Source organism: Rousettus aegyptiacus, unplaced genomic scaffold (assembly GCF_014176215.1).
Source record: "Rousettus aegyptiacus isolate mRouAeg1 unplaced genomic scaffold, mRouAeg1.p scaffold_m13_p_3, whole genome shotgun sequence".
Classification (NCBI taxonomy): Eukaryota; Metazoa; Chordata; class Mammalia; order Chiroptera; family Pteropodidae; genus Rousettus; species Rousettus aegyptiacus.
This window is the reverse complement of record NW_023416306.1, coordinates 61548425-61576300: the sequence shown is the minus strand read 5'-3', so window position 1 is coordinate 61576300 and position 27876 is coordinate 61548425. Positions and strand designations below refer to the sequence as shown.

General features: G+C 31.9%; 1 protein-coding gene across 4 annotated transcripts in view; it reads right to left on the bottom strand.

The window, feature by feature from the left end:
• FOCAD (focadhesin) overlaps positions 1-27876 on the bottom strand; it is a 247973-nt gene that overhangs the window by 122276 nt on the left and 97821 nt on the right. For all 4 annotated transcript variants that reach the window (XM_036217571.1, XM_016160422.2, XM_036217572.1 and 1 more), the window contains 4 exons: positions 13385-13489; positions 12880-12981; positions 12220-12350; positions 10246-10372 (listed from right to left, as the gene is read on the bottom strand). In XM_036217571.1, the coding sequence (XP_036073464.1) occupies positions 10246-10372; positions 12220-12350; positions 12880-12981; positions 13385-13489 (465 nt within the window). The remainder of the gene's footprint in view (positions 1-10245; positions 10373-12219; positions 12351-12879; positions 12982-13384; positions 13490-27876) is intronic.

The window sequence follows — 27876 nt, the reverse complement described above, 5'->3', positions numbered from 1 at the left end:
ATTGGTAAAGCAATGTGATAGAGTGGGAGGAAAAGCACAGAATTATAGTTAAACCAAAGAACATTCAAATCTCCATGTAACCACGTTTCTATATCAATCTGGATGTTAAACCCCTATACTCATCAGCAAGATTATCGCAAAGTTTAATACAGGATATAATGGATGCCAAATAGAGTAACTAACTTGAAAAAGGTAGCTTCTATAATTTTGGTTTTTTAAAGTATAATAATAACATACTACAAAAAGTATAGATCTTAATTATACAGTTTGGTGAATTCTGGCAAATATACACAGTGTTGTAACCACCAAACTAATCAAGATATAGACCATGGAAATATTATGTGAGCCACATATACAATTTAAAATTTTCTAGTAACCACATTAAACAAAAGTAAAAGGACACAGATGAAATTAATTTAAATGTTTTAATAATCGAATATTTCTAAAACATCATTTCAAAATATAAATGATTTTTTAAATATTATCAATGGCACATTTTACATTTTTTTCATACCAAGGCTTTGATCTGCTATATATTTTACACTTACAGCACATCACAATTTAAATTAGCCATAGTTCAAATGCTTCCTAACCATGTGTGGCTAACTGCTCCTACACTAAACAGTGCAAATTAGATCACAGTCCAGAAAATTTCCTCATGTCCCTTTCTAGTATATCCTCCTCTACCCTGCCCTAAGTCAACCACTGTTCTGATTTCTATCCCAATAGATTAATTTTGTCCATTCTTGAATTTCATAAAATTACAATGTATGGATTTCTTTGTGTGAGTGATTTCTTTCACTGAGCATGTTTTTGAGATTCAACCATGTTATCCCAAGTAGCATGGTTCAATCCTTTTTGTTGTTGAATAGCTTTCCACTGTACAAATAAACTAAGTAGCTTATCCGCTGACCTGCTGATGGACATTTCAGTTGTTTCCAAATATGCTATTATCAATAAAGGTGAAAGAAACATTTTGTACAAGTCTTTTTTGTGGACATGTTTACATCTATTCAGGTAAATACCTAGACATGGAAATGTTGCATCATAAGGTAGGTTTATGCTCATCTTTATAAGAAACCGCCAAATACTTTTCCACGGTAGTTTTATCATTTTATATCCCCAACAATAATATATGAGATATCCAATTACTTCACACCTCTTCCAACATTTGGTATTGTCAGTCTTGTTAGTTTCAGTGATTCCAGTGGTGTATACATTTCCCAATAATCAACCAGGTTGACATTTTTTCATGTGTTTACTAGCAAATTATATAACATCTTTTAAAAGAATGGCTGGGAAAAGTGAAGACAAAGTTATTATGAAAACAGACAGACATTGCTTATATAAAATTATCTGTAACTTTGAAATAAGGGGCACACTTTCAAGCACCACCTTAGCTAGGCAGATAATGTAAATTTAGAAGCCAAGGGGACTGCAGCAAGTACTCACTCATCTATGGGAAGCTGCTAACTGCTACTGAACACCAAGTGGTCACTGGCTTTTTCCAAGTACCACTGGCTTTTTCCATAGTACCTGGAAAAGCAGGCCAGGTACTATGAGAGAGAGCAGATATGGATATTTTTATTTTTAAATAATACTACAGTTAATTTAAAATATTGATCCTATGACAACCAAACAAAATAGGCCATAAGTTTTCAAACTTTGATTTACATAAACGTTAGTGGTTTTTATGAGGACAAACATCCTTAATATGGTAAACATTAAACCGTTCAGGATTGTGATTGATTATTGGTCAAAGATGACACCTATTAAGACAAGGGCTGGCAATCTACCAAAGGCAGATGACAAAATCATTTCAAGGGGCAAGGCAACAATGTCCCAGATAAAGTAAAAAACAATCAGCCAGGGCAGCTTCACTTTCCTCTCTCCTAGCAACCCTCCTATATGACAGAATATATGCTATTGTATTCTTATTCTTAAATGACCATTTTCATTATATATATTTTAGTTTTGAGTAAGAATGAAGGTAACAACTAATAATGATGCTTCATAGTTCTGCCTTCTTAGTAGTATCTGCATTATTTGGGGAGAGCAGATGAAAAATGTATATTGGTGGGATGTAAAACAGTACAGCTTCTTTGGAAAATAGTCTAGCAGGTCTCCAGTGGTTAAACACTGGATTATAAGATTCAGCAATTCCACTCTTAGATATATACCCTAGAAATATGAAACATATGTCCACATAAGAACTTGTGCATAAATGATCACAGCAGCATTATTCATTACAGCCCCAAAGTAGAAACAACCCAAAGGTCTATCAACTGATGAGTGGATAAATAAAATGCAACATTACATACAACGCAATATTACTCAGCCATAAAAAGGAATGAAATAATGATACATGCTACAACAGAGATGAACCTTGAAAACATTATGCTAAGTGAAAGAAGCCAGACACAAACAACCACATATTACATGACTCCATTTATATGAAATGTTAGAAAGAGGCAAATCTATACAGAAATAAAATAGATTACTGGTTCCCTAGGGCTAGAGGTTATGAAGGGCATGGAGTTTCTTTTGGGATAATGACATTGTTCTAAAATTGATTATGGTAATAGATACACAATTCTGCGAATATTTAAAAAGCCATGGAATTGTACACTGTAAATGGTTGAGTTGTATGTGAATTATATCTCATTACAGCTGTTTACATAAACAAGAGAGAAAAACTAAAGGTACCGGTGAGTCAGAGCCTCCTTCTTCTAGTCCCAAATATCCTTTTCCTCTGCTGCTTGAGGTTTAGAGAAATATTCCTTTGATGTCTTATATCTCTCCTCTACACTATTTCTAAATTGCAAATATATTTAGTGTACTTAACACAATGTTCTCTCCTACTAGACTGTGAGCTCCCAGAAGGCCAAAAATGTCTCATAAATCTTCATATCCAAGGAACCTTGCACAGCCTGGCTTACATTTTCAATATTTTTAAGGTTAACACTTTTCGTGTACGGCCTAGGGAGTCCTTGCCTAATGTTTGCTGTTGCAGTAGACGTGGGGTTTGAAGGGGAATTGCACTGCCTCCTTTTTCCTTGCTCTCCTCACTACCTCTACTCATCAGAGGATGAATAAATGACAACTTGGCAGAACACTTCTGAAAGGCTGCCAACCTTCCTACTTGAACATCTCCTGGAACGGGCAACAGACTTTATGAGATTATGAGATAAACAGGATCCTTTTTACACTTACAACCCATAAATTCATAAAGCAAAAGAATGACAAAACGTTTTAAAAGTATAAAATAAAAGCTAAAAAAATCTGAGGTATGGATTTAAATATGATCTCTAGTTAACGAGAGGAATTTTAAAAGACTCATAACAATATACGAATAGTTTTATTTCTAGTTTTAAAAATAAAACTTAGATTCAACTTTTTACAATTTCTACTTAAAAGTCTGTAATAGATTATTTAATCACTAGCCATCCTTTTTTATTAATAACCTCCAAAACCCAAAAGCTAAACCTACATGGGGCAAATTCACTGTGAGGAAAGAACATTCAATTTAGACCTTTCTTTCCTTAATGACAGTTAGTAATCTTTGACCAGAAGGGATTCTGGGCTCCTGGTAGCAAGCAGAATGATCATAACAAGAAGGAATGCTGCCCTAGACTCAATGTAGTAGTGACACGATTGAACTGTTTTTGCTAGCAACAAATAATCTGCCAGAAACTTGGGTATGAATTGCTACATCCTACCTCCCTCTCATGGTCAAGTAGACATGGAGAGTTTATTTATTAAAAAATAACCTACCTAGTTAATAAGATCATATCCTTAAAACTCTGAAATATTTAGCTCAAGAAAATAATCCCGAATAACAGAAAAACTTTATATACGTAATTACTTCTTAAACTATTAATTACAAGGAAAGTGGGAGACAACTTAAAAATCCAATCAAAAATCAATTATTTGATTACTTATGAGATTTTCACTCAATAGAAAGTAATTAAGCCATTAAAACATGTAACAACATCAAAAGTCTTTGTAGCAAAATATAAATAGAGAAGATGAAAACTGTAAAACATGTGTTTAAAGAAAATATAATGGGAAGGGATATAGAAAAATTAAAATTATTTTGTGAAAGATTGATGAGAAATGCTATTTTTTTTCATTATCCAAAGTAAATGTGATGATATAAAAATTAAGTGTCTTTAAAGAGGGGATAAAAACACTTTAATGCATCTTTAAAATAAAAATCTAAAAAAATAAAAATAAAAATAAAAATCCATAAAAACACTGAAAATTATCTATTTTAGTTCAAAATATTTTTTCATTAAAATCTTTTTTGCAAAGTCTAAATATCATAAAATCTGACGCATTAGCCAATCACATAGGAAATGGAGTATAGGAAAAGAGTCCAAATATCATGCTCACGAAAAGACTTCTCCAATAATATCACAACACACAAGATCAACAAAACATAAACATGACTAACAAATATGCATAGCAATACTATATGAATTATATCTTAATAAAGCTATGTTTAAAACAAACAAACAAACAAACAAACATAGTGACTGAGAAGTAGACTTGAATGAGATAGACCTGAGTTTGAGTCCTGGCTTTCTCACATTTTAGCTGGATGACTTTGGGCTATTATTTAATCTCTGTCGGCCTCCCAGAGAAAATAGTACCTATCACAGGGAGAACTTTTTTAGTAATATTAACTAAGCTAATAAATATAATAATTATAGTATATATGCTTACTATATAGAAAGCACTCAGCAAGTCAATAGATGTCTAATACCACTATTAGTAAAACATCTCTAATTTTTCCAAATGAAAGCATTCTTCTAATTTCATATGAAAACAAAGAAAATGTTGTCTATGGACAAAGTAGCAAAGCAGAACATAGGTGTCTTCATTTGATATTTTTGTACAATTTCATAAGCTCCGTAGTAAAAAAAAAAAGCATTTTAAAAAAGTTCATGATTTCCTTCACTTAGAAGCATGAGGACAAAATTGTTTTTCTAATCATTCTTGTAGAGGCAAAATATAACTTGGCTGACCAGAAAAGTTAAAAGCAATGAAGAGAATATTTAAAGCATCCGAATTTCTCCACAAATATACACAATGGTCAATAAACACAGGAAAAGATGTTCAATATCTTTAGTCATTACAGAAATGCAAATTGAAGCCACAGGAGATAATACTTCACACTCACTAGGATGGCTTACAGTTAAAAAAAAAAAAGCAGATATTAGTAAGTATTGCTGAGGACAATGAGAAATTAGAACCTGCATACTCTGCTGGTGGGAATGTAAAATGGCACAGCCATTTGGAAAAGAGTCTGGCTGTTCCTTACATAGTTAAACATAAAATAACCATATGATCTGGCAATCCCATTCCTAAGTTACACCCCTCAAAAATGAAAACATATGTCCATGCAAAAATCTGTACATAAATGTTCATAGCAGCACTATTCATAATAGCCAAAAAGCAAGGGGAAAAAAACCCCAAATGTCCATCAACTGATAAATGGATCAATAAAATACAAGACAGCTATATAGAATATTATTTGACCACAGAAATAAATGAAGCATTAGTATATGCTACAACAGCTGTGAACCTTGAAAACATGTTCAATGAAAGAAGCCAGTCACAAAAGACAATATATTGTGTGAAGCTATTGATATGAAAAGTCCAGAATAGGAAAATCCATAGAGACAGAAAGTAGATTAGTGGTTCCCTAGGGCTAGAGGGGATGGGGGGCGGGGGCGGATGAAAGCAAAAGGGTTCAGGATTTTTTAGGGCAGGTAATAAAATGTTCTAAAATTGATTGCGGTGATGGCTGTGTAACTCCGTAAATATACTAAAAACCATTAAATTTTATACATTAAATAGATAATATGATGGTATGTGAAATATATCTCAGTAAAAATTTTTTAAAAGAGATAATATTGCTCCTCAGAGCCATAACCCTGTATTGTGTCAAAAAGAAGAAAATTAAAGTGAATAGGGCAAAAGCGATGAGAAAGCTGAATGGCAAAAATAAGGAAAAAGAGAATGCAAGAATATTAATTTTCCTTTGAAAAATGACAAACTCTCAGCTTGAAGGTGAAGAAAACTATTTTTTTCAATATGCATATTTTTCAAAGGAAAGAAGCCTCAGAATAACATAAGAACACTAGACTTGGAGAGAATCTTGGGTCTACTTTTTTTTTAAAATTTATTAGTCAGATGGCCTTGGGAAAGTTGCTTAAATTGCTAGAGCCTCTGTTTCTTCTGTTTAAAATTAATCCCTCTATCACAAAATGCCCAAAATAATACTAGGAACCCAAGAAATAGTAGCTATAATTTTTTAAAATTAGTTCATCTGAAAAGAAATTTGTAAGTCCTAAATCAGTAATATATCAAGTGTTAAGGAAAAAACAAGTTTCTCCTTTCCAATTTCAAAATGCAAAACTGCATTTTTATCTTTATGATTGATCAAGATTCCTAGAACTTCCTCAGATTTTTTTTTTTTTTTTTAAGTAAAGCAACACCAAAGAAAACCATTTGGAAATACGAGCTTCACCTTGACAGAGTTGGCATTTGGATGGACTCCACCCTCTCCTCAACCTATCACTGGAGACCATGATAAATGTGGCAATTGCAGGCTTAAGCTGCCCAATCAAGGACAAGTGAATTTCATGACAGTGACTTTCAAAACTGAAGAGTCCACTGTCAATCTTAAGAAAAAGAGCTCTACTTATTATACAAAGGCAAGGATGGTAAAACCCATTAAAATCCGATTTTGTATGGTTTTCTAACTGAGGTGTTTTCTTAAAGATAGAATTATTCAATTTATTCTTTTATCTTTACTGATTTTTAAAGTTTCATTGTCTTGGGTTATCTTTCTGTATTCTTAATTATATTTGATATTCAGGGATCTAAAGAGCAATGGATAAGCAAATCTCTACCAAATGCTCCTGGTAGACTTATAACTATGCTATTTTCATTCTTGAAACCCTTGGCAGCAATCAATGCTTCACACATGAAATCAATTAGAAGATAGAATAAACAGCCTCACAGAATGCATGCTGGCTTCTGCGGATAGCATATTGGCAAAAACCCCCAAAAGATTAGCCCAAAATTAGTAAATCTGACCTGGCAAGGGCCACTGAATTGAGTATATTTTACAACTTTAACACACATCATAGGACACAACGGCAGCAGTTTCACAACTAATGAACATACACAAAAGAAGCTTGGAAAGGCTTTAAAAAGAAAGATATATTATTACCATCTAGGCTCATCAAGGGGGAATAGATTATATCTACTTATTTAGATAAATATAAAGCTATTCATTACCAAACATTAAAAAAAAAGAATATTCTTATTACCAAAACTAACAGTGATGCAATCAGCTTCAATAAATTCTACAACCCAGGACATATGTAATATCTACAAGGAAAACATGATAAATAACACTTATTTACCACTAGTAAGCATCAATGAAATAGTGGGTTCATCCTCTAGACAAGGAAGAGATGGAAAACAGGGGATAAGAAAATAAGTAATCTTTATAATAAAATGATGTTAACTGATTGCTGGTATTGCTTTGATTTATCAATGCTCATCTTATCACAAAGAAAGATTTAAAGAGGTTAGCATTTATCTGTTAGACGTTTCAGTTGAAGTTTCTTAAAAGTGAATTTTGATAAAAAATATTATATTGAATTTGGATTTTATAACATTAAAAGAGAGAAGCAGTGGGGAGAGAGAAACACAATGAGAAAAAGAAATGCCTTTAAACAAGCAAAAGATTATTAAAGTATCAAAATAAGAAATAGGATTTATTAAATAAAATGCATAGGCATGATACCTCAATTCTTCTAGAGGACAATGGAATGTTAAAAGCAAGGTAGTTGCTCTAGGCTGAATGTTTGTAAATCCCCCAAAATTCATGTTAAAATCTTAATCTTCAAAGTAATATCAGGAGATGAGAATCTTCAGAAGGTTTAGGTCATGAGGGTAGAGCTTTCATGATTATGATTAGTGTGCTTACAAAGAGACTCAGAGAGCTATCTTTCCCCTTCTGCTATGTGAGATTACAGTGAAAAGACACCTGTCTATGAGAAAGATGGCCATTCATGAATCAGGAAGTAGGCCCATACCAGACACCGAATATGCCAGCACTTTGACCTTGGAATTTCCAGCCTCCAGACTGTGAGAAATAACTGTCTGTTAACAGGCCAATCATTTTATGTTATTTTTGTTATAGCAGTACAAATGGATTCAGACAGTAATATAGTATAATAGTGAGCTCAAAATTATCATTATGGGTAGTTGTTTGGATTGGGGGAATAGAGTTGGGGCTAAATATTCAACAATTCCAAAATGGACTCCTTTAAGTATAGAAAGAAGTACCAGGAGTCTCAGCAGGAAAGGGATAGGATACCATTTGGAGAAAGAAATTAAGTCACTATCATATGTTATGTGAGTTTTAGGAGAAAGATAAAAAAAGACTACTTAAACCTCCCTCATGAAATTGACTACATCTAATTGTATACCAATTTTATAGGAGCAAGTTCAACATTTAAAGAGCACCTATGTGGGCAGATATTATGTGTGTGTGTGTGTGTGTGTGTGTGTGCACGCGCGCGCGCGCGCACGCACGCACCAGCATGTGTGATCTCATTTTATTATCATTTGAAGAAATAGAGTTTATTAGTTAAAGGGAGTTTATTAGCTAAAGTACACACAGTTAGTAAATGGTCTGTTATCAGGTTCACTCCCATGACTGCCTAAAAAAAAGATGCTTTCTACCACATTGGGAAACATTTTTCATAGCTCTAGCACTAACTACAATGAATGACATCCTAGAAAAATGGGACGAAAAAATCAGTGCTGCATTTTGAGAATTTCTTATTAATTAATAAGCATCAATAGACGATAGAGACTTATAGAGACAGCAGAGGATGGATGGAGAACACAATAGAATTATAGAAACAATAAGACAAAATTAACATTTTTTTAGGGAGAAAAAGTTAATTTCAGAAACAAGTTGACTTCTATTTGGAAAAAATAATAAAAAGGAAATACTCCAAAATGGCAACAGTGGTCACCTTTTGGAAGTAAAAGTATAGAATTCATGTTCTCAAAGCTTCTATTAAAAACTCATTTAAAAATAAGGTTTAGAATTATTATGAAAATATTATAATTACTAAAGTGACGCCTCCCGAATCCAAATGACTGACTGAAGCAATAAAATACAAAAGTCCTTGGTTTGTGTAATATCCCCCTGCCATAAGAGCCGTCTGCCATGAAACCCTAACAACCTTGCCAACTACTGAGCACTGAAAGCCCTGTGCTTAGCACACATCCGTTTGTGAACAGTGATGATGTTTCTTGCCTGCAAAAATCAGTGGTTACTCAAAAGTACATTAATTTATTCTCATACCAAGATCCTGAGTAAATACCTAACCTCCGTTTGAGGTCTATTTTCTTCATCTGTAAAATCGTGTCATAACCCTATATTGCAGAGTTGTCAAGGAACCGAAATGAAAAGCGCTTAGCACAAGATGAGCAAATAAACACTCAATATAGTTTCTGCTTGTATTATTATATTCATTATCATCATATCAACCATAATTATCATAAGCTAAAAGAATTCTACTTAGTCTCATTCTCTAAAGTTATATTGGTATGTTCACTCTATCAAAATTTTGATTAGGTCAGTGAATGATCTTTGATGTAATTTCCACATTTCTCCAAAACAGTAAAGATTCTCTCCACTGTGCTATAATTTTGGGAGTGGTCTAAAGTTCAGAAAATGATTTAGAAGCACAGTTCTAACATTGATCCATCCAATCTGATCAGTAGGAAGAAAGGATCCTTTGCCAGTCTTCAAGCTAACAATAATCTTTGCTGACTATAAAACTGCCACTAGCTCATGCCAATTTCCTCACCTCATTTACTTATAAGACTCTCTAATCACAAAACTAAGAAGCAAACGCACTCAAGAATTCTATAAGTATAACTTTCCCTTCTATATTAACAAAATTAAATAAGGGAATAAATAAGCCTCTAGAGAATGTCTATATAACCAGATGTTTCAAGACTCCCTTCTACAAATAAATAATATGTAAAGTAGGTCTTGCTTCACTCTTTCAAACAAAAACTTCTGAGAATGAATATTTAAACCTTTAGTTACTTGACTCTAATCTTACATTCTTGTAACTAATAAGCCTTGTAAATTATTTTCTTCTAAATTATACAGAACCATGCAAAAACACCTACCTCAGCTTGGCAGAGGGCATGAAGACCTTGTAACACCAAAGCTGCTGGACTAGCTTGATCGGGCTTGGTGCATTCGTTCAACACCTGGGAAATAGCTGCCAACATATCTGCACCATGCTGATACGGCCTACAGGAAATGAAAGTTTAGAAACAAGATTACAGCCAAAGAACTATATTACCACTCCCAGGTCTTTTGCCTGAATAAAAAAGCATTAATGTCTTTCTTTACTTTTGTGCCTACTAAATGTTGACCCTCAAATAGCAACGATCATGTGTTTGTCTTCAAATTTTTGCATCATCATTTCTGCTGTAACTTAAGACTCAGTTTTGATACAGAAATATTATCCAAAAGAGAAGACACTTGTTAACAAAGTTTATTCTCTCTAATACATAAATTGTCTGAATTGACAAAATCTCAAGTCTACAGTAATGGTGAAAAGAGCTGACTTACTTTATTGAAATTATCAATAAAGACAGAACTACTCCTGCTGGGAGGATGTTCTGGAGTCAGACACTGACTACAAAAGCAGGGATTGAAGATGAGAAGATGATAAAAATAATAATATGTATCATAACTGACTGAGCACCTATCTCATGCCAAACACTGTGCTGGATTCACTCACTCTTCTTCCTCCTTTTCCCCTCTACTCTATTCCACATATATTGTGATATCCTCAGAATGCTGTTAAATGCATAAAGAAACACTCGGGTCCATCTTCTGCATACCTTGTAAACCCCCAGTGGTATAATCCTTTTCTCTAACAAAATATCAAGTGACAAAATTACCTGACTGGATTCTATTGTTTCACTGTTTGGCAAATGCAAATTGTTTTCCAAAACTGGAAAAATCTGATGGATCTTGAAGCAACTAAAAGGAGCACTGAATAAGTTCTCAATAGACTCTGATGTGGTTTGATATTTAACCTCTCCTGAGCGGCAGGTTTAAGTATGTAAAATTAAAATGTCAGTTAATAACCTTTCATCTTGAAAAATTTTTTCCTCACCAATACAAGAGCATCCAAACTCTTAAGTCTTGGGTCATATGTGTATAACTTTCAGAGGTCATTTTTGTGTTGCCAAATGGCTAAAGCTTAGAAAAAGCAGTGGAACTGCTTAGCTTAGATATAGTCTGATCTCAGATTTTACTTGAAACAGGAATCATCCACATTATCACCACCTGGGCCAACTCATTCATTGCACAACTTCCAGAAGTACCATTCACAGTGTTGTCATAGACAGAAGTGAGAATGAAGCTCCCAGGAATTCTGCAGTGCATTGGTAAAACAGATGAAACTGTAAGATTACAACTAATTTCAAATAGATCAAATCTATTTCCTCGGTAAGTATTTTTACCTTACCCTATATTCAAAAAAAGAAAGAAACCTGGCAATGTGGAGCTTTACTTAGTGTTATTGCAGTCTTATCACCTTTTACCTATTTATTAATCCATACTGTAGAACAGAAGAGTTAGCTCTCTAATATCTTCATGTCTGCCTAAACCCCAGAACATAAATAGGAATTAAAAATCACTTCCTTTCTTATAATAATTTCCAATAATTAATTCAATGCAATGAGTCATGAATTAGGCCTTCTCTACTAAAACTCCTTATAAAAATCAGGCATAACATAGGGAGAATGTAAGAACAGTTTGACTACAATTCATTCTTAGGTTTCAGGGATTTATACAGAAAAATAGAAAACATATTATGTTTTATTACAATACTAAATTATTATCCAGAAAAGAATATAAATATCCTATAAAGTTAGATATAAGACTAGACCTGAAAAGACATACTTGCTTCTCAAAATTACTAATACTACTAAATTTTACAATTAGAAAACTTCAATTGAAAATTAATTTATTCTTACTCAAATATCTTCTGCCTATCTTTCCTAGCTTCTTGCTTGCAATAAAAAAATTAATGCAAAATAATATACCATGATATACATTCCCAAGGGCTAAGCACATCTTACCTTCGCTTACATATGTCTCTGATGGATGCTGCTTTAGCAATCATTTTCTCCCACTGGACTTCCTTACCCGCAGAGAGAGAGGGCACATCGGACATTGCCATGAAATGCTGCAATTCAGGATAGATGCGATCCTAAGAAGGGAATTTCATAAAAAAGGTAATTTCCCCGCTTGAGTTGAATCATCATTATCTCCCTTTATGTAGCATTTTCACCTCCAAACCACATATTTGCATTGCAAATTACAATGTATTTCTTCTAATCAGCAAAGAAGAATGATGCTGTGATTGCTGGGGATTTTCTTCCAGACCTATATACCGTTCATTTTATAAAATAAGAAAAAAGTGGCTAAATTTCACCCTAATTACAAAGGCTTGTAATCACTTACAGTCATATTTCTATTACTTTTTCCACACAAATGGAAAAATAAATTTAAGAATTTAAAAAATAAGATTATTTTCTATTCTCAGTTTCTCTGAGTCAATCACTACTGACCGGACACAGATCAAAAACCTCATGTTAAATTGAAATTTCACAATGCAATCATTGATGTCACTCACTAATACTACTATATCAAAGTACTGTCACCCATAATGACAAAATTAGCTTTTTACACCGAAAGAAACATGTTTAATACTCACACAAGTGTATAGCTTAGCTTACCTGCTTTTCCCACAAAGATGTCAACAAGCGCAAAGTGACAGCTCTTAGTTGTGGAGTAGTTCCAAGAAGTTGGATTACTCGTAGAATTTGTCCTATGCAAACCTAGAAGATATTGAAGAAATTTAAGTTTCATAAATGTAAATTTAGATAATCCAATGTTACCAAAATAATCTAAATATTCCTTATTAAAAAATAAAGACCTAAATAGAAGCTTATTACAGTATTTCTAATCCTCTCAAAGGTTGGGGACAGCTTTGGGATGAGAGAGCTAGCAACCCAGGGAATGTAAAGACCTTATTTCTGGTACCACTAATGGGAAAACTTATAAAAATGATTTAAAAGAATTACTTCTTAAATACTGTAATAAATATTTTAGACCCAACAAGGGAAGTAGTGATCACAGCAAAATTAAGGGCTCTAAATTTCATATAATACCAAGTAAAATTCAATGTATTATTCATGCCTCATTCTTTTTGCTCCCATGTAAGTTGGTTAATACACGAACCTTGTGAACACCAAGTGCAGGTAAAGTATATAAGATATCATTGTATAATACAGGTTCCAGTGGTCTTCCCAATTTGAACATCAAAACTGGAATTAAATTTGGTACCTAAAATAAATTTTAAAACATATTAATATGCCTTCCAAAAGAAATTAATCTATAAAGCAATCATTATTTCATTTTTCTTTAAAGTAGTAATATAAATATATACAAGTTTCAAGACTAAAAAATGTCAGAAATCTGGTAACGATAATTTGATAGTAACACTCATAGTCTATCTCTTTTATAATTAGCTGCCAAACACCAATCAAAAAATGTTTTTCTTAAACTGTGACATTAACTCTCAGCAATAAAGAACTAGTTAAAACATATCCTGTCCCAAAGAAATTTATAGTTCTAATGAGCAGCTAATACTTAGGATATATAAACAATAAAGTAACTCCATACAGTAAAATGGCCAATTATGTTATTCCAATATGAAATAATTGAAATCAGTTGTACTATAACAGGGGTCGATTGGCAAAAATTTCTCTCCAGGTCCCCATTTCAACCCCTTACGCATAACATAATAAAATGAGAAGAGCAATTCATTTGTGGATCAGGAGACTTAATGACGTTAAGGTAATAATGTTAAGGTGGTAATATTTCCCAAGTAGATCTACAGAATCAATGTAATTCCTATCAAAACTGCAGATGGCTTCTTTGCCGAAATTGAGAAAGCAATTCTAAAATCCATATGGAAAAGCAAGGGACCCCGAATAGCCAAAACAATCTTGACAAAAAACAAAGTTTGAGAATTCAAAACTTCCCCATTTCAAATTTTACTACAAATCCACAGTAATCAAAACAGTATGGTACTGGCTTAAGAGTAGAAATATAGATCAATGGGAAAAAAAAACTCATAGTCCTGAAATAAATCCTTACATTTATGTTTAATTAATTTTTGATAAATATCCCAAGAAAATAAAATGAGGGGAAAAAAAGTCTCTTTAAAAAATTGTGCTGGATTTCAACAACTGGATATTCACATGCAAAAAAATTAATTTGGACCCCTTCCTCACACCGCATGTAAAAGTGAACCCAAAATAGATTTTAGATCTAAATGTAAAAGGTAAAACTATAAAATTCTTAAAGTAAAATATAGTTGGCCCTTGAACAACATGGTTAGGAGTGTTAACCTCCTGTACAGTTGAAAATTTGCATATAACTACTATAGGAGTAAATTTTTGTGACCTTGGTTTAGACAATGCCTTTAAAGATGTGACACCAAAAAGCAACAAAAGAAAAAATATATATATATTAAGTTAAAAATACTTGTCTGTCAAATGATACTATAAAGAAAATGAAAAGAAATCCCACAGAATAAGAGAATTATCTGCAATCATATATCTAATAAAGAACTTGTATCCAAAATATATAAAGAATATTTACAACTCAATAACGAAAGGACAAATAACTCAATTTTAAAAAGGGCAAAGAATCTGAATAGATATTTCTCCAAAGAAGATAAACAAATGGCCAATAAAGACAGGAAAAGATATTCAACTATCATTAGCCATGACCAAAATACAAATAAAAACCAGAATAATATACCACTTCATACCCAATGAATGCCTGTAATAAAAAAAAAAAAGAGAGAGAAAACAGCAAGTGCTGTCAAGCATGTGGAGAAATTGGGACCCTTATACACTGCTAGTGGAAATATAAAATGGCACAGACCCTTTGGGAAACAGTTTGGCAGTTTTTCAAATGGGTAAACAGAGTTACCATATAAACTAGTAGGTATCTATCAAAGAGAAATAAAACATATAACCACACAAAAACTTGTACATAAATGTTCATAACAGTGTAATTCATAATAGCCAAACAGTGGAAACAACTCAAATGTCCATCAACTGATAAATGGATAAATAAAATGTGGTCTAGCTATATAATGTAATATTATTTGGCCATAAAAAGGAAAAGGAATCAATATGGATGAAACTTGAAAATATTATGTGAAGTTAAAGAAGCCAGTCACAAAAGACTACATATTGTATGATTCCATTTATATAAAATGTCCAGAATAGGTAAATCTATGGAGGCAGAAAGTAATTGCTTAAGATTGAGGAGCTGTAAGGGACATGGGGAGTGATTGCTAATGGGTACAAGTTTTCTTTTGGGGGTGATGAAAATGTTCTCAATTTATTTATAAATATGTTTGCACAATACTGTATATATACTGAGTCACTGAATTATACACTTTAAATGAATGAATTATTGGCATGTGAACTATATATAAAGCTAGTTTTTATTTTAAAAATTCAATTTAAAATCATTGAGTGAATACCTACTATGATGAAGAAACTGCTTGATGGCACAAAAACATTTTATTTTCTTTATAGTGTATTTCACAGTTTTGTTGTCCAGAATTTGTTAAATTTCTTCTATCTGCTATAATCTTAGAAAGCCTATTCAGTCTTAGCTTAGAAGGCATCACTCTGATTCAATTTCAAAGAGGAAAAAATCCTCTTAACCCTACCGACAAAAAGTTGACAGTTTAATATTAATTCATTAATGGGCCTGACATTACATGCCGTGGTAGTATTTGGAGCTATACATGTAATGGCTACAGACTCTCAACACACAGCCAGAATTTATGGTGTTTTTAATAATTGCTGGGGCTCTACTGGAACAGAAGTTTCAACATCCTCACCTTGAGTAAATGAAGGGAGACAAATTTTTTAAATGGCTTCTTATTCCCCATTTTAATTAAAAACAAAAGGTTATCTTAGATTGTACTATATGTGTCTCAATGAATTACCTCTTCTGGGAAGATTTCTACCAAGACACTTTGACAGATTCTTAGTTCTGGGAAGGATAATCAGTACATTTAGTGACATTTTATAAAATAATGTATTTAGTTGCATGGCTTTTAAACAGTTGTTTTAATCACATTGTCAGGAAATAAAGTACCAAAGACTCCAGTTCCTTTGAGTCTTAGACCTAAAGAAGTATGTAAGGGAATTTATTTTCTATGGTAAATTCAAAAATGAAAAAACAAAGTGAAAAACTTTTACAGTAAATAATCTTAGGTTTAATACAGTTCTTAAGGCTATTATGGCCGAAATCAAATCCTCAAGTCAACAGAAAAAACAAAATAGGTGTTATTTCAATAGGAGAACACAGATGTAGATATATAGGTGTGGAAAATTTTTTTGCATAAAGTATGGACTGTTGTTTTCCTAATGAAATAACATAGGTGTATTTATTGATTTACTTGAGATGTCATCAAGACCTCTGTTCTTGGGCTTTCTACTCTCCGGAGGTGGAAAAGAGAATGAATCTCTGACTTTATATTAACTTTAAAATAAGCTGGTAAGTGCCCTATAATTTGCTGACTGAAGACATTTTAGGTTTCCTAAAACACAGTGCTTTCTTTTCCTTCCTTCAGAATTCAAGTCCTTGATAAACAAATCAATTTAAAAAGATGGGATTATTAAGGAGCCTCTATAAGACTATCAGCAGACTTCTAAGCAAAATCTTACAAGCCAGAAGGGGTAAAGGATGATATATTCAAAGTGCTGAAAGAGAAAAACGGCCAGCCAACAACACTATATCCAGCAAACTTTCCTTCAAAACTGAAAAAGAAATAAAGACTTTTTCAGATACACAAAAGCTGAGAGACTTTATCCATTAGAACTGCCTTACAAGATATTCTAACAGGAGTCCTTCAGGTTGGAAGAAAAGGACACTAGACAGCAACACAAAAGTATAGGAAAGTATAAAGCTCACTGATAAAAGTAAATATATAGAAAAATAGAGAATATTGTAATACTGTAATGGTAGTGTATAAATCACTTTTGGTTCTGGTATGGATGTTCAAAAACAAAAGTTTAAATAACTATGAGTATAAAAATATGTTAATAAATACACAATGGAAAAAGATGTAATTTGTGACATCAATAACAAAATGTGTGAAGTTATCAGCTTAAAATAGACTGTTATAACTATAAGATGTTTTCTGCAAGTCCCCATGGTAATCACAAAGAAAATACCTATAGAAGGTACACAAAAGAACATGAGTAAGGAAACAAAGTATGTCACTATCAAAAAAAAAATCGATGAAAACCACAAAGGCAGCAAGTGAGGAAAACAGGGATGAAAAAAAAGCTGTAAGACAAACAATTTTTAAAAATGGCAATAGTAAGTCTTGTAAGAGATAGCTGTAATTACTTTAAAGGTAAATGGATTAAACTCCCCAAACAAAAGACAAAGTAGCTAAAAGAATAAAAACCAAGATATGGTTATTTGATGTATACAAAAGATTCACTTTACATTTAAGGACACATATAGCCTAAAAGTGAAAGGATGAAAACAAGATACTCCATGTAAACGATAACCAAAAGAGAGGAACAGTAACCATACTTGTATCATATAGAACAGACTTTAAGTCAAAAACTGTCAAAAGAGACAAAGGACATTATATAACGATAAAAGGGTTAATTCACCAAGAAGATAAAACTATTATAAATATATACGCACCCAACACCAGAGCAATACGTGTATACCCAAATATATGAAGCAAACACTAACAGAACTGAAGAGGGAAATAGATAGTAATACAAATAATAGTAGGAAATTTCATTACACCACTTTCAATAATGGATAGAACATTTAGACAGATCAATAAGGGAAGAGAGGACATGAATAATACTGTAGACCAAATGGACTTATGAGACACATATAGAACATTCCAATGGTAGCAAAATACAAATTCTTCTCAAATACACACAGAACATCTTCCAAGATAGATCACATATTAGGTCACAAAATAATTTTTAACAACTTTAAGATAACTGAAATCATGCCAAGTATCTTTTCTGACCACAACAAAATGAAACTAGAACTGCCTAACAGTTAAGAAAAAAAAATCACCAACACATGGAAACTCAACAAAATACTCTTTAACAACCAATGCATCAAAGAAGAAAAATAAAAGAAAATTAAAAAATATTTTGAGACTAACAAAAAAGAAAACACAATATACCAAAAATTTATGGGATGCAGCAAAAGCATCACTCAGAGGAAAGTTTATAAAGGTAAATGCCTACATTGAAAAACAAAAAGGACCTCAAATAAACAAGCTAACTTTGTATTTCAAGGAAATAGGAAAAAAATACACTAAACTCACAGTTAGTAGAAGGAAAAAATAATAAAGATTAAAGCTGAAATAAATGAAATAAAGACTAGGAAAATGAACAAAACTGAGTTGTTATTTTAAAAGATCAACAAAATTGATAACCTGTTAGCTAGACTAAGGAACAAAATCAGAAATGAAAAAGGAAACATTATAACTGATGCCACAGAAATAAAAAAGATGATACAACTATATACAATTATACTACAATAAATGTGATAACCTAGAAGAAATGGATAAATTCCTAGAAACATACAACTTACCAAGACTAAATTATGAAGAAATAGAAAAGCTAAACAAATAACAAAGAAGATTTAATCAGCAATCAAAAAACTCGCAACATAGAAAAGCCTGAGACTAAGTGGCTTTATAGATGAATTCTACCAAAACTTTAAAGAACACCAATCCTTCTTAAACTCTTACCAAAACATTGAAAAGGCAGGAACACTTCCAAACTCATTTTATGACACTAACACTACTTTCACACTAAAGCCAAATAAAAACACTACCAAAAAAAAAAAAAAAAAAAGAAAGAAAGAAAGAAAGAAAATAAAAAGAAAACTACGGGTTAATATCCTTAATAAACATACATGTACAAATCCTCAGCAAAATACTAGCAAACAGAATTCAACAGCACTTTAAAGAATCATACACCATGATCAAGTGGAATTTATCCCTGGAATGCAAAAATGGTTTAACATATAAAAATCGATCAATGTGATAAACTACATTAACAGAATGAATGATAAAAATGACACAATCGTCTCAATAGACACCCAGAAAAAGCATTTGACAAAACTCAACACCCTTTCGTGATAAAAAGTGTATGTGTATGTGTGTGTGTGTATGTGTGTGTGTGTGTATACATATACACACACACACACACATACACATACACATATACATGTATATATGTATATATACATGTATATATATGTATACATATACATATATATATATATATTCAGTTGGAAGGAAATGACCACAACATAATAAAGTCTCTTTATTAATAACCTATAGCTAATATCATAGTGAACAGTAAAAAATTGAAAGCTTTCCCACTAAAATCAGAAATAAGGCAAGGATGCTCACTCTTACTATTTCTATTCATAGTACATAGTATTCATAGAACATAGAACATAGTATTGTCACAGCCAGAGCACGTAAGAAAAGTCATCCAAATTAGAAAAGAGGAAGTAAAATTATCTGAGTTCACAAACGACATAATCTTATATGTAGAAACTCTAAAGATTCCACACAGAAAAGTTAGCTAAAACTAATAAATTAATTCAGAAAAGTTGCAGGATACAAAATGAACAAAAATTCAGTTGTGTTTTCATACACCAACAATAAACAATCTGAAAGAAAAAAAAATCACATTTAAAATAGCACCAACAAACAAAAAAACTTAGGAATAAACTATAGAAGTTGTATACTAAAAACTACAAAACACTGCTTAAAGAAATTAAAGAGAACATAAATAAATGGAAAGACATTTTGTACTCATAGATTGAAGACTTAATATTGTTAAAATGTTCATACTACCCAAAGCTAATCTACAGCTTCAATATAATCTCTATCAAAATCTCAATGGAGCACTTTTGCACAGTAGAAAAAATAATCATAAAATTCATATAGAACCACAAAAGCTCAGAATAAACAAAACAATCTTGAGAAAGAAGAACAAAGCTAGGTGCCTCACACCTAGGTGCCCTTACTTTGAAACATATTATAAAGCTGCAATAATCAAAACAGTATGATATTGGCATAAAGATAAACATATAAACAATGGAATAGAACAGAGAACCAAGAAACAGGCCCATGCATATATGGTTAATTAATTTGACAAAGGAGTCAAGAATATATAATGGAAAAAGAACTGCCTCTCATTTTTCAACAAATCATACTGAAAAAACTAGGTATCTACATGCAAAGAAGAATATTGGACTCTTAACACTACGCACAAAAATCAACTAAAAACGAATTAAAGGCATAAACATCACACCTGAAACTATAAAAATTCTAGAAATAAACATAAGGGAAAAACTTCATAATATTGGTCTTGGCAATGATTTCTTGGATATGATACCAAAGTACAGGCAACAAAGGCAAAACCAGACATATGGGCCAAAATCAAACTGAAAACCTTCTGTGTAGTAAAGGAACCAACATAGTAAAAAACACAACCTATGGAATGGTATAAAATATTTGCAAACCATATATCTGATAAGGGGTTAATATCCTAAATATATCGAGAACTCACACAACTCAACAACAAAAACAAACAAACAATAACTTGATTAAAAAAAAAGAGCAAAGGACTTGAATAAACATTTCCAAAAAAGAAATAAAAATGGCTACAGGTATATGAAAAGATGCTTAACATCACTAATTAGGGATATGCAAATGAAAACCACAAGATATCACTTCACACATGTTAGGATGGCCATTATTGATAAAAATAGAAAATAACAAGTCTGGGTGAGGATATGGAAAAATTGGAACCATTGTGCACTGTTGGTGGAATGTAAAATGGTGTAGCTGCTATGAAAAACAGTACGAAGTTTCCTCAAAAATTAAAAATAAAATGAACATATGATCCAGCAATCTCACTTTGGAAATGTCAGGATAAGCAGTAGTCTTTTTCAAAGTCTATTCACAGAAAAATCAACTGCACAGTTGCTGTCAGCTGCCTGTTCTAAAACAATAGTCTTTTTATTGAAACACAAACTTCTGTAACATTTTCTGGAATATAAAGAAAATTCAATTGTTTTACTTGCTTAACTTGGCACTGCTGGCTTTTATACTAAAACACACCTGGGCATTTTCAAAAATATTTCAAAGAATTGAAATCAAGATCTCAAAGAGATATTTGTACTCCATGTTCATTGCAGAATGCTTCACAATAGCCATCAATGAATAATAAATAAAGATGATATATACATACAACGTAATATTATTCAGCCTTAAAAAGGGAAATCCCATCACTACAACACGAATGAATCGTGAGGACATTATGCTATGTGAAACAAGCCAGTCACAGAAGGATAAATACTGCATGATTCTACTTGTATGAAGTATCTAAAGTAGTCAGTCCTAGAAGAAAGTAAAATGATGGTTGTCAGGGGTTAAGGGTAGTAGAAAATGGTGAGTTGCTATTCAATAGTATATTCACTCTTGCGAGATGAAAAATTGTATACAATACTGTACTGCATGTTAACATTTTGATTAAGAAGGTATATTTTATGTTATGAACTTACTACAATTTTTTTTAAAAATCATGAGATGGTTTCTTGAGTCAGAAGAGTTTTTGTCAAATTCACTTAAAGAATTTAATTTTACAGATGATGAAACTGAGGCCCAGAAAAATCATAAAGTTAGCTGGTGGCAGAATAAAGATGGGAGTCCACATCTTAGTTCACCCGGCATTCTACCTTGGCAAAGTGAAAGCAGCCAAAGAGTCCAGGCTATCTATAACAGAATAAAGAGCTCTCATGTAAGCCTCCTCCCTGTATTTGGGCAAAACATACAGGAAAAAACAATTGGGAGATACAAACCTGGAGTTAATTATATAAAGAACAGAGTTTAAAATTTTAACTTAGATTCCATGAAAAATATCCATGTTGGCAACACTGTATGAGGTTACACAGATAACAGAAAATTCTTTCAGACAGTTCTATAATGAAAATCATGAGTAGTGCTATCTACTTATAAATTATTAGAAATAAAGTTTTGTTACTATTCATCTTAGTTATCAAAAGAGAAAATATATAATTAATGTTTATAACTATCCTTCATTTTTTAAAGTATGAAATAATACTTTATTACTATGTAAGAAATATAGAAATAAATTAATATAAATAGAAAATAAAGATACCACTGGAAAAAACATAACTCAAGACATGATCATCTAATGGAAAAGGCAAAAACTGAAAGCAGTATCTGTTTTTCTTTAACTTTTCAGACTCATGTTTTATAAAACTAGACTTGAACCACAAAAGTGAACTTTTAGTTTGTATTTTATTCATATAGTTAGATAAATGCTGAACCATCTCTGTATTAAACTTTGTCCAGTGAAAAAAACAGAAGTAAATTCCAAATATGCAAGTATATTTGCTATTTATAAAACAATAAGGTAATATAGTATGTTGTTAAAAATGAAAAGATAAAACAAATTTTTATATAACAATGAATATGCTTCAATGGTTCATAAAAACAAAATATAAATGAATTCTTTAATAATTTTAACATTGAAACTTTAAAAGATAATTTGTTCTACAGAAAAGGACATAACTACTATTATGCTTTTCAACATTAGTGGATTCCACCTTTCTAATTACTTGATATTTGTATTTATGGTGTCTCATTATTTAAGCAATACATTGGAAAGCAGTCCATGGACAGAAGTGTTAAAAAGCTAACCATCCCTTCTACTTATGAGGAACCTGTGGGCATGCAGCAACATCAAAGAAATGTAAACATGGTATTTTATTTTACTGTTCCAAATATATTTATATAATAAATTCTAATTTAAAAAGTGGTCTAGGGTCTTCGAAAGTCAAATACGGTCAAGGGGAGAAAGATATCTACAATAACAAAGGCCCCTACCATGCAATCTTCTTTATTTTTGATATTCATTCTTGCCTTATTCCAGTCCAGCTTGAGCACCTGATCTACAATGACTCCTCTAATAATAACAGCCAACATTTACTGAACAGTTACTATGCTCTCCCAAGCACCTTATAGAAAATCATGATTATCACCATTTCAAATGATATAACTAAAGCTCGTAAAGGCCAAATAATTTGCCCAAAGTAACAGTGCTAGGACATACTGGAGTTAGGATTGGACCAAAGCAATTTACCTCCAAAGCTCACACACTTGCCACTTTGACTTACCAAAAGCAAGGATGACTTCTTTTTCACCTTTGTATCTCTGGTTCCCAGCATACCGTAAAATGCTTTTAGAATGCATGAACCACTCCTAATTTATCTGCTCAAATTCTATTTAACAAGCTATATCTTATAATAATGTTACAGCTGTTTGAATCTGTAAACCATTATTAAAAGCCTACCACTTGCAAAGAAAAGTACTTAAAGTTAGTATTCTAAACAAATTAACTTAGAATCAGAAAAAATCACGTTATGTAAATGTTACCAGGACATCATCAGAATATAAGTTAAGAATTTCCCAGTATATAGAAAATAAGGTCAATGATACAGGAGCTCCAAGTATAGTGAAACAGAGGAACTATCACAGTCTAGAATAAGAGAAAGTATCCTATCACTTGAGGAGTCTGAAATACTTGGAAGACAAAAACCATGACCTTACCCTACCTAAATTTGATTTCTGGGTTAGTCTCCTTAGCCATCCAGATCTTTATTATCTCTCAGAGACAACTGACATGCTTAGAAAACGGTATAAGAAAATTTAAATCATAAAATAATGGCTAGCCGCTCTATTAATATATAACCGCCAGCAAGAAAAAGTATAATCAACATTAATTTTCTAAATTGCTAACATTTTGACAACTTGCTATAAATGATAACTATAATGACTGAATTCCTATAAGCATAAAATTTCCTTCCTGAACTGACTGGCAGAACAAAAGTTAAAAGCCACTGTCTGATAAGTATAATGTATGTATTTTTTCCTTTCAATTAGGTACAGTCAGTTTCTACTACTGTCACTAGCAATGTGTTTCATATCAGAGAGTTGGAAGAAGAGTATGAATGCCTCCCAACAATGAGACATAATTAAATACAGATCAGCTATGTAAGCAACTATGTAATAAAACTGGAGAGATTCAATGCTTTTGAATTTATTGAAATAGTAAATTACAGAACCCAAAGCTATGCCAGTCAGGTCAATTTATTGGAATACGAAAAACTATGCAAGACTGACAACAGTAAATGTAAACCATACTACATTTGAGGGGAAAAAGATTAAATGACCAACACAAGTTGGCTGAATATAAATACGACTCCAAATCCTTACTTTCCTTCTTCAATGACAACAATCCTTTGAAGTTTAAATAGGTGGTAAATATCTTATACCATGAATTTTATAAAGTTCTAATTCAGTCTCATATTTAAGATTGACCACTAAATGGAGTCTAAACAAATAATGGTAAACAAATAATTAGAATGAATTAACCAGGAGGATTCACACCCAGGATGCTGTAAAATTAACGAAAAAAGCCAGAAACATAAAAAAAAGGATTGATTTAAATATCTTGGAACAAAGTATAACAAAAACGACTGATTCCATTGTTTGGAGTAGACAGTGTAGTGATAAGAAATAACAAAAAAAATGGATTTAGTAAATTTCTATTTTTGCATAATCTTCTACATTAAACAAAATTGTTAGGTTAGAAAAGTAAAATAAATGTTAGAAGACACTGACCGTCACATCCATGATAGAAGGGAACCACCTAGAAATATCAGGTGCTATAGGTGTTTTAAAAAAAAAAAACATAAAAAAGTTCCAGATAGATTCCAGAATGAAACATCAAAGAGAATCCAGAAGAAATATTAAGTGAATATTTACATGTTCTCTAGAAAGGGCTCACTAAGCACTGAAACAATAAAAGACTATTAAATAAAGATGGATACAATTAAAAAGGAAGCACATTTACAAACTAAAAGAGCTGCTGAATTAAAAACATCTTAGCACAACAGAAAATCCAATAATATTTACAAACAAAGTTAAGGAGGTTACCCAAAGAGTAGAGTAAAAAAGCAGAGAGAAGGAACTGGGAAAAAAAAAAAAAAAAAGAAAAGAAAATTATAAGACCAGTAAAGGAATTCAGGATCCAAGTAAGGGAAGTTCCAGAATGAAATCACATGGAACTAATGTAATAATATTGGTATGTCAACTGTAAAATAAAAATAATTAATTAGTTTAATAAATCCAGAAAAAAAAGATCAGTAAAGAAATTAATAAAAAAATAATTTAAAAAATTCCCCAGAATTTAAGTACATGAATTTCCAGATTTAAAAGAGTTGCCAATTATCTAGTACAACTGAATAAAAGAGATTCACATAAAGGCACATCATCATTAATTTATAGAGTACCAGGAACAAATAGAAGATCCTACAATCTTCCAGAGAGGAAAAGTAAAAATGAGGAGTAGATTCACATAAACATATACTCTGCAATTTAAGAATCACAATAAAAATGGATTTCTCCACATCAACACCACAAACTATGGAAGCAATGGAAGCAAACAAACAAGATCATGAAGAAAAATGGTTCCCAGTCCAGGATTCTACACCCAGCCAAAGTAACTCAGTACCCGCCACAAAGAAAAGCATTCACTAAGTTTGTTTTTAAAATAAAAAAAACAACAACATGTGTGTGTGTGTGTATGATTATGAACCAATGATCTGATATTCTAAATAAAGAATGTAAAAATGTTTAAATACAAGTTCTCATTCATTCCCCCCCCACCCGCAAAAAAAAAAAAAAAAAAATCTAGACAAATCACATAAATCTAAAACTTGACAAGAAAAAAAAAACAAGCAGCAAATAAGAATTTCAAGAACATTTAATCTCACTATTTTTAAAACTGAAAGTTATAATAATTCTCTCACACACTAGAGTTTAAAATATTTTTAAATTATAAAACTTAAAGATACAGTGGAACAGATTTCTCATAACTCTGTGGGAATTAAAGGTGATACAATGTTTCTAAAAAGAAAATGTTTAAAATTCACTTAAGAAGTTCAGCTCAAATCTGGGATTTGTTTCAAAATAACATTACAGCATTGGGGACTGCAGAATGGAGGGTATGGAAGATACAGACCAGCTATGTCATGATAATTGTTGAGGCTAAAGAATGTATATGTCAGGTTTATCTTATCTTTATAGTAATTTATATTATTCTCCCCACTTTCGAATATGCTTGGAACTTTTCATAAAATGTTAAAAATATTCTAATCTAGGGTTCTCTCTATATTTTAATAAATGTACTTTTTAAAACAAAAGAGAAATAAAAGCTAAGAGACAAAAGAACATGTATTATTTTTACGTCAAAGTAAATCAGGTAAAACAAAATAAAAACTTTCATAAAAAACCAATACAATGTGCAAAACATATGCCAGGGGGAAAAAAATACTATAAATAGAATTTTCTGTTATAACCACAAAGAAAAACGAGCAAAGAGCAAAGAAAACAAAATTCTGTGTGCCTGTACAACAGAACAGAAGAATTGATAAAATGGGTATCTTCAAATATTTAAAAGGCTAACATTTAAAAAACAAATAGGTTTGTTTTAGGTAATCCCAAGGCCCATACTGAAAGTTATATATGGGTTTAATACAGAAAAGTTTTTTAAAAAAATGCCTAGAGGATAGAGTAGGCTGTCCCAAAAGGCATTATGTTTTCTATAATCAAAGGTACTCAAAATAAGAGAATGATAACTGCCTACTTAGGAGACATTCAACTTATACATTAAAATATCGAAAAGGGAAAGAGAAAAGGAAACGGTAAGGATTGATTTAGAATCTACTACTTAAAAATATAAAACATAACCCAAATTAATAAAAATTTAAGTAAATATTTGTGTAGAAAATAGTTAACGTAACAGGTCTGAGTCTGCTGCCATCCTTAAAGGCTTGCTTGCAAAGTTAGCCTTCAGGTAGGATCTTAGAAAGCGGATTTGGAGAGGGTTTCCTACCATTCTTTACTGATATGGGTGTGCCTTTAACTGTTTGTTTAAACACAGTATACAAAACATTGTGCCTGAGCTGACCGGTCTCCAATAAAAACCTCAGGCACAAAGTTTCTAATGAGCTTCCCTCCTACATAACACTTCCCAAATGTTGCCATGATTTGATGATGCCGTAATTAACTGCATGCTGTGTGACTCCCCTGGGAGAGGATTCTTGAAAGCTTGTGCCCAGTTTCCTCTGAACTTTACGCAATGAACCTTTTCCCTTACTGATTTTGCTTCTTATCCTTTTGCTGTAAAAAGTCATAGTCATAGTTGCAAATATATGCTGAGTCCTGTGAGTCCTTATAGCAAATCAAGAAACCTGGGGGTCATCTCTAAGACCCCTGACCCAGAATCATTTCATATTTTGCTTTAAAAGAAACCATCAATTAAAAAGAAATGTTATGCAGGACTTTTAAAGAGTAACTTCTAAAGTTCTAATATGAACAGTAAGAATAAACTTTCTTATGAATTATATACCTAACAATCAAAAACACTTGAGGGCAAACTCCACTCTTGATACCGTTAGGTTTTAATGACACAACTGAGAAAAGACAGTCCCTACTTAATCTCAATCATTATTGATTAAATAAGCCAAAC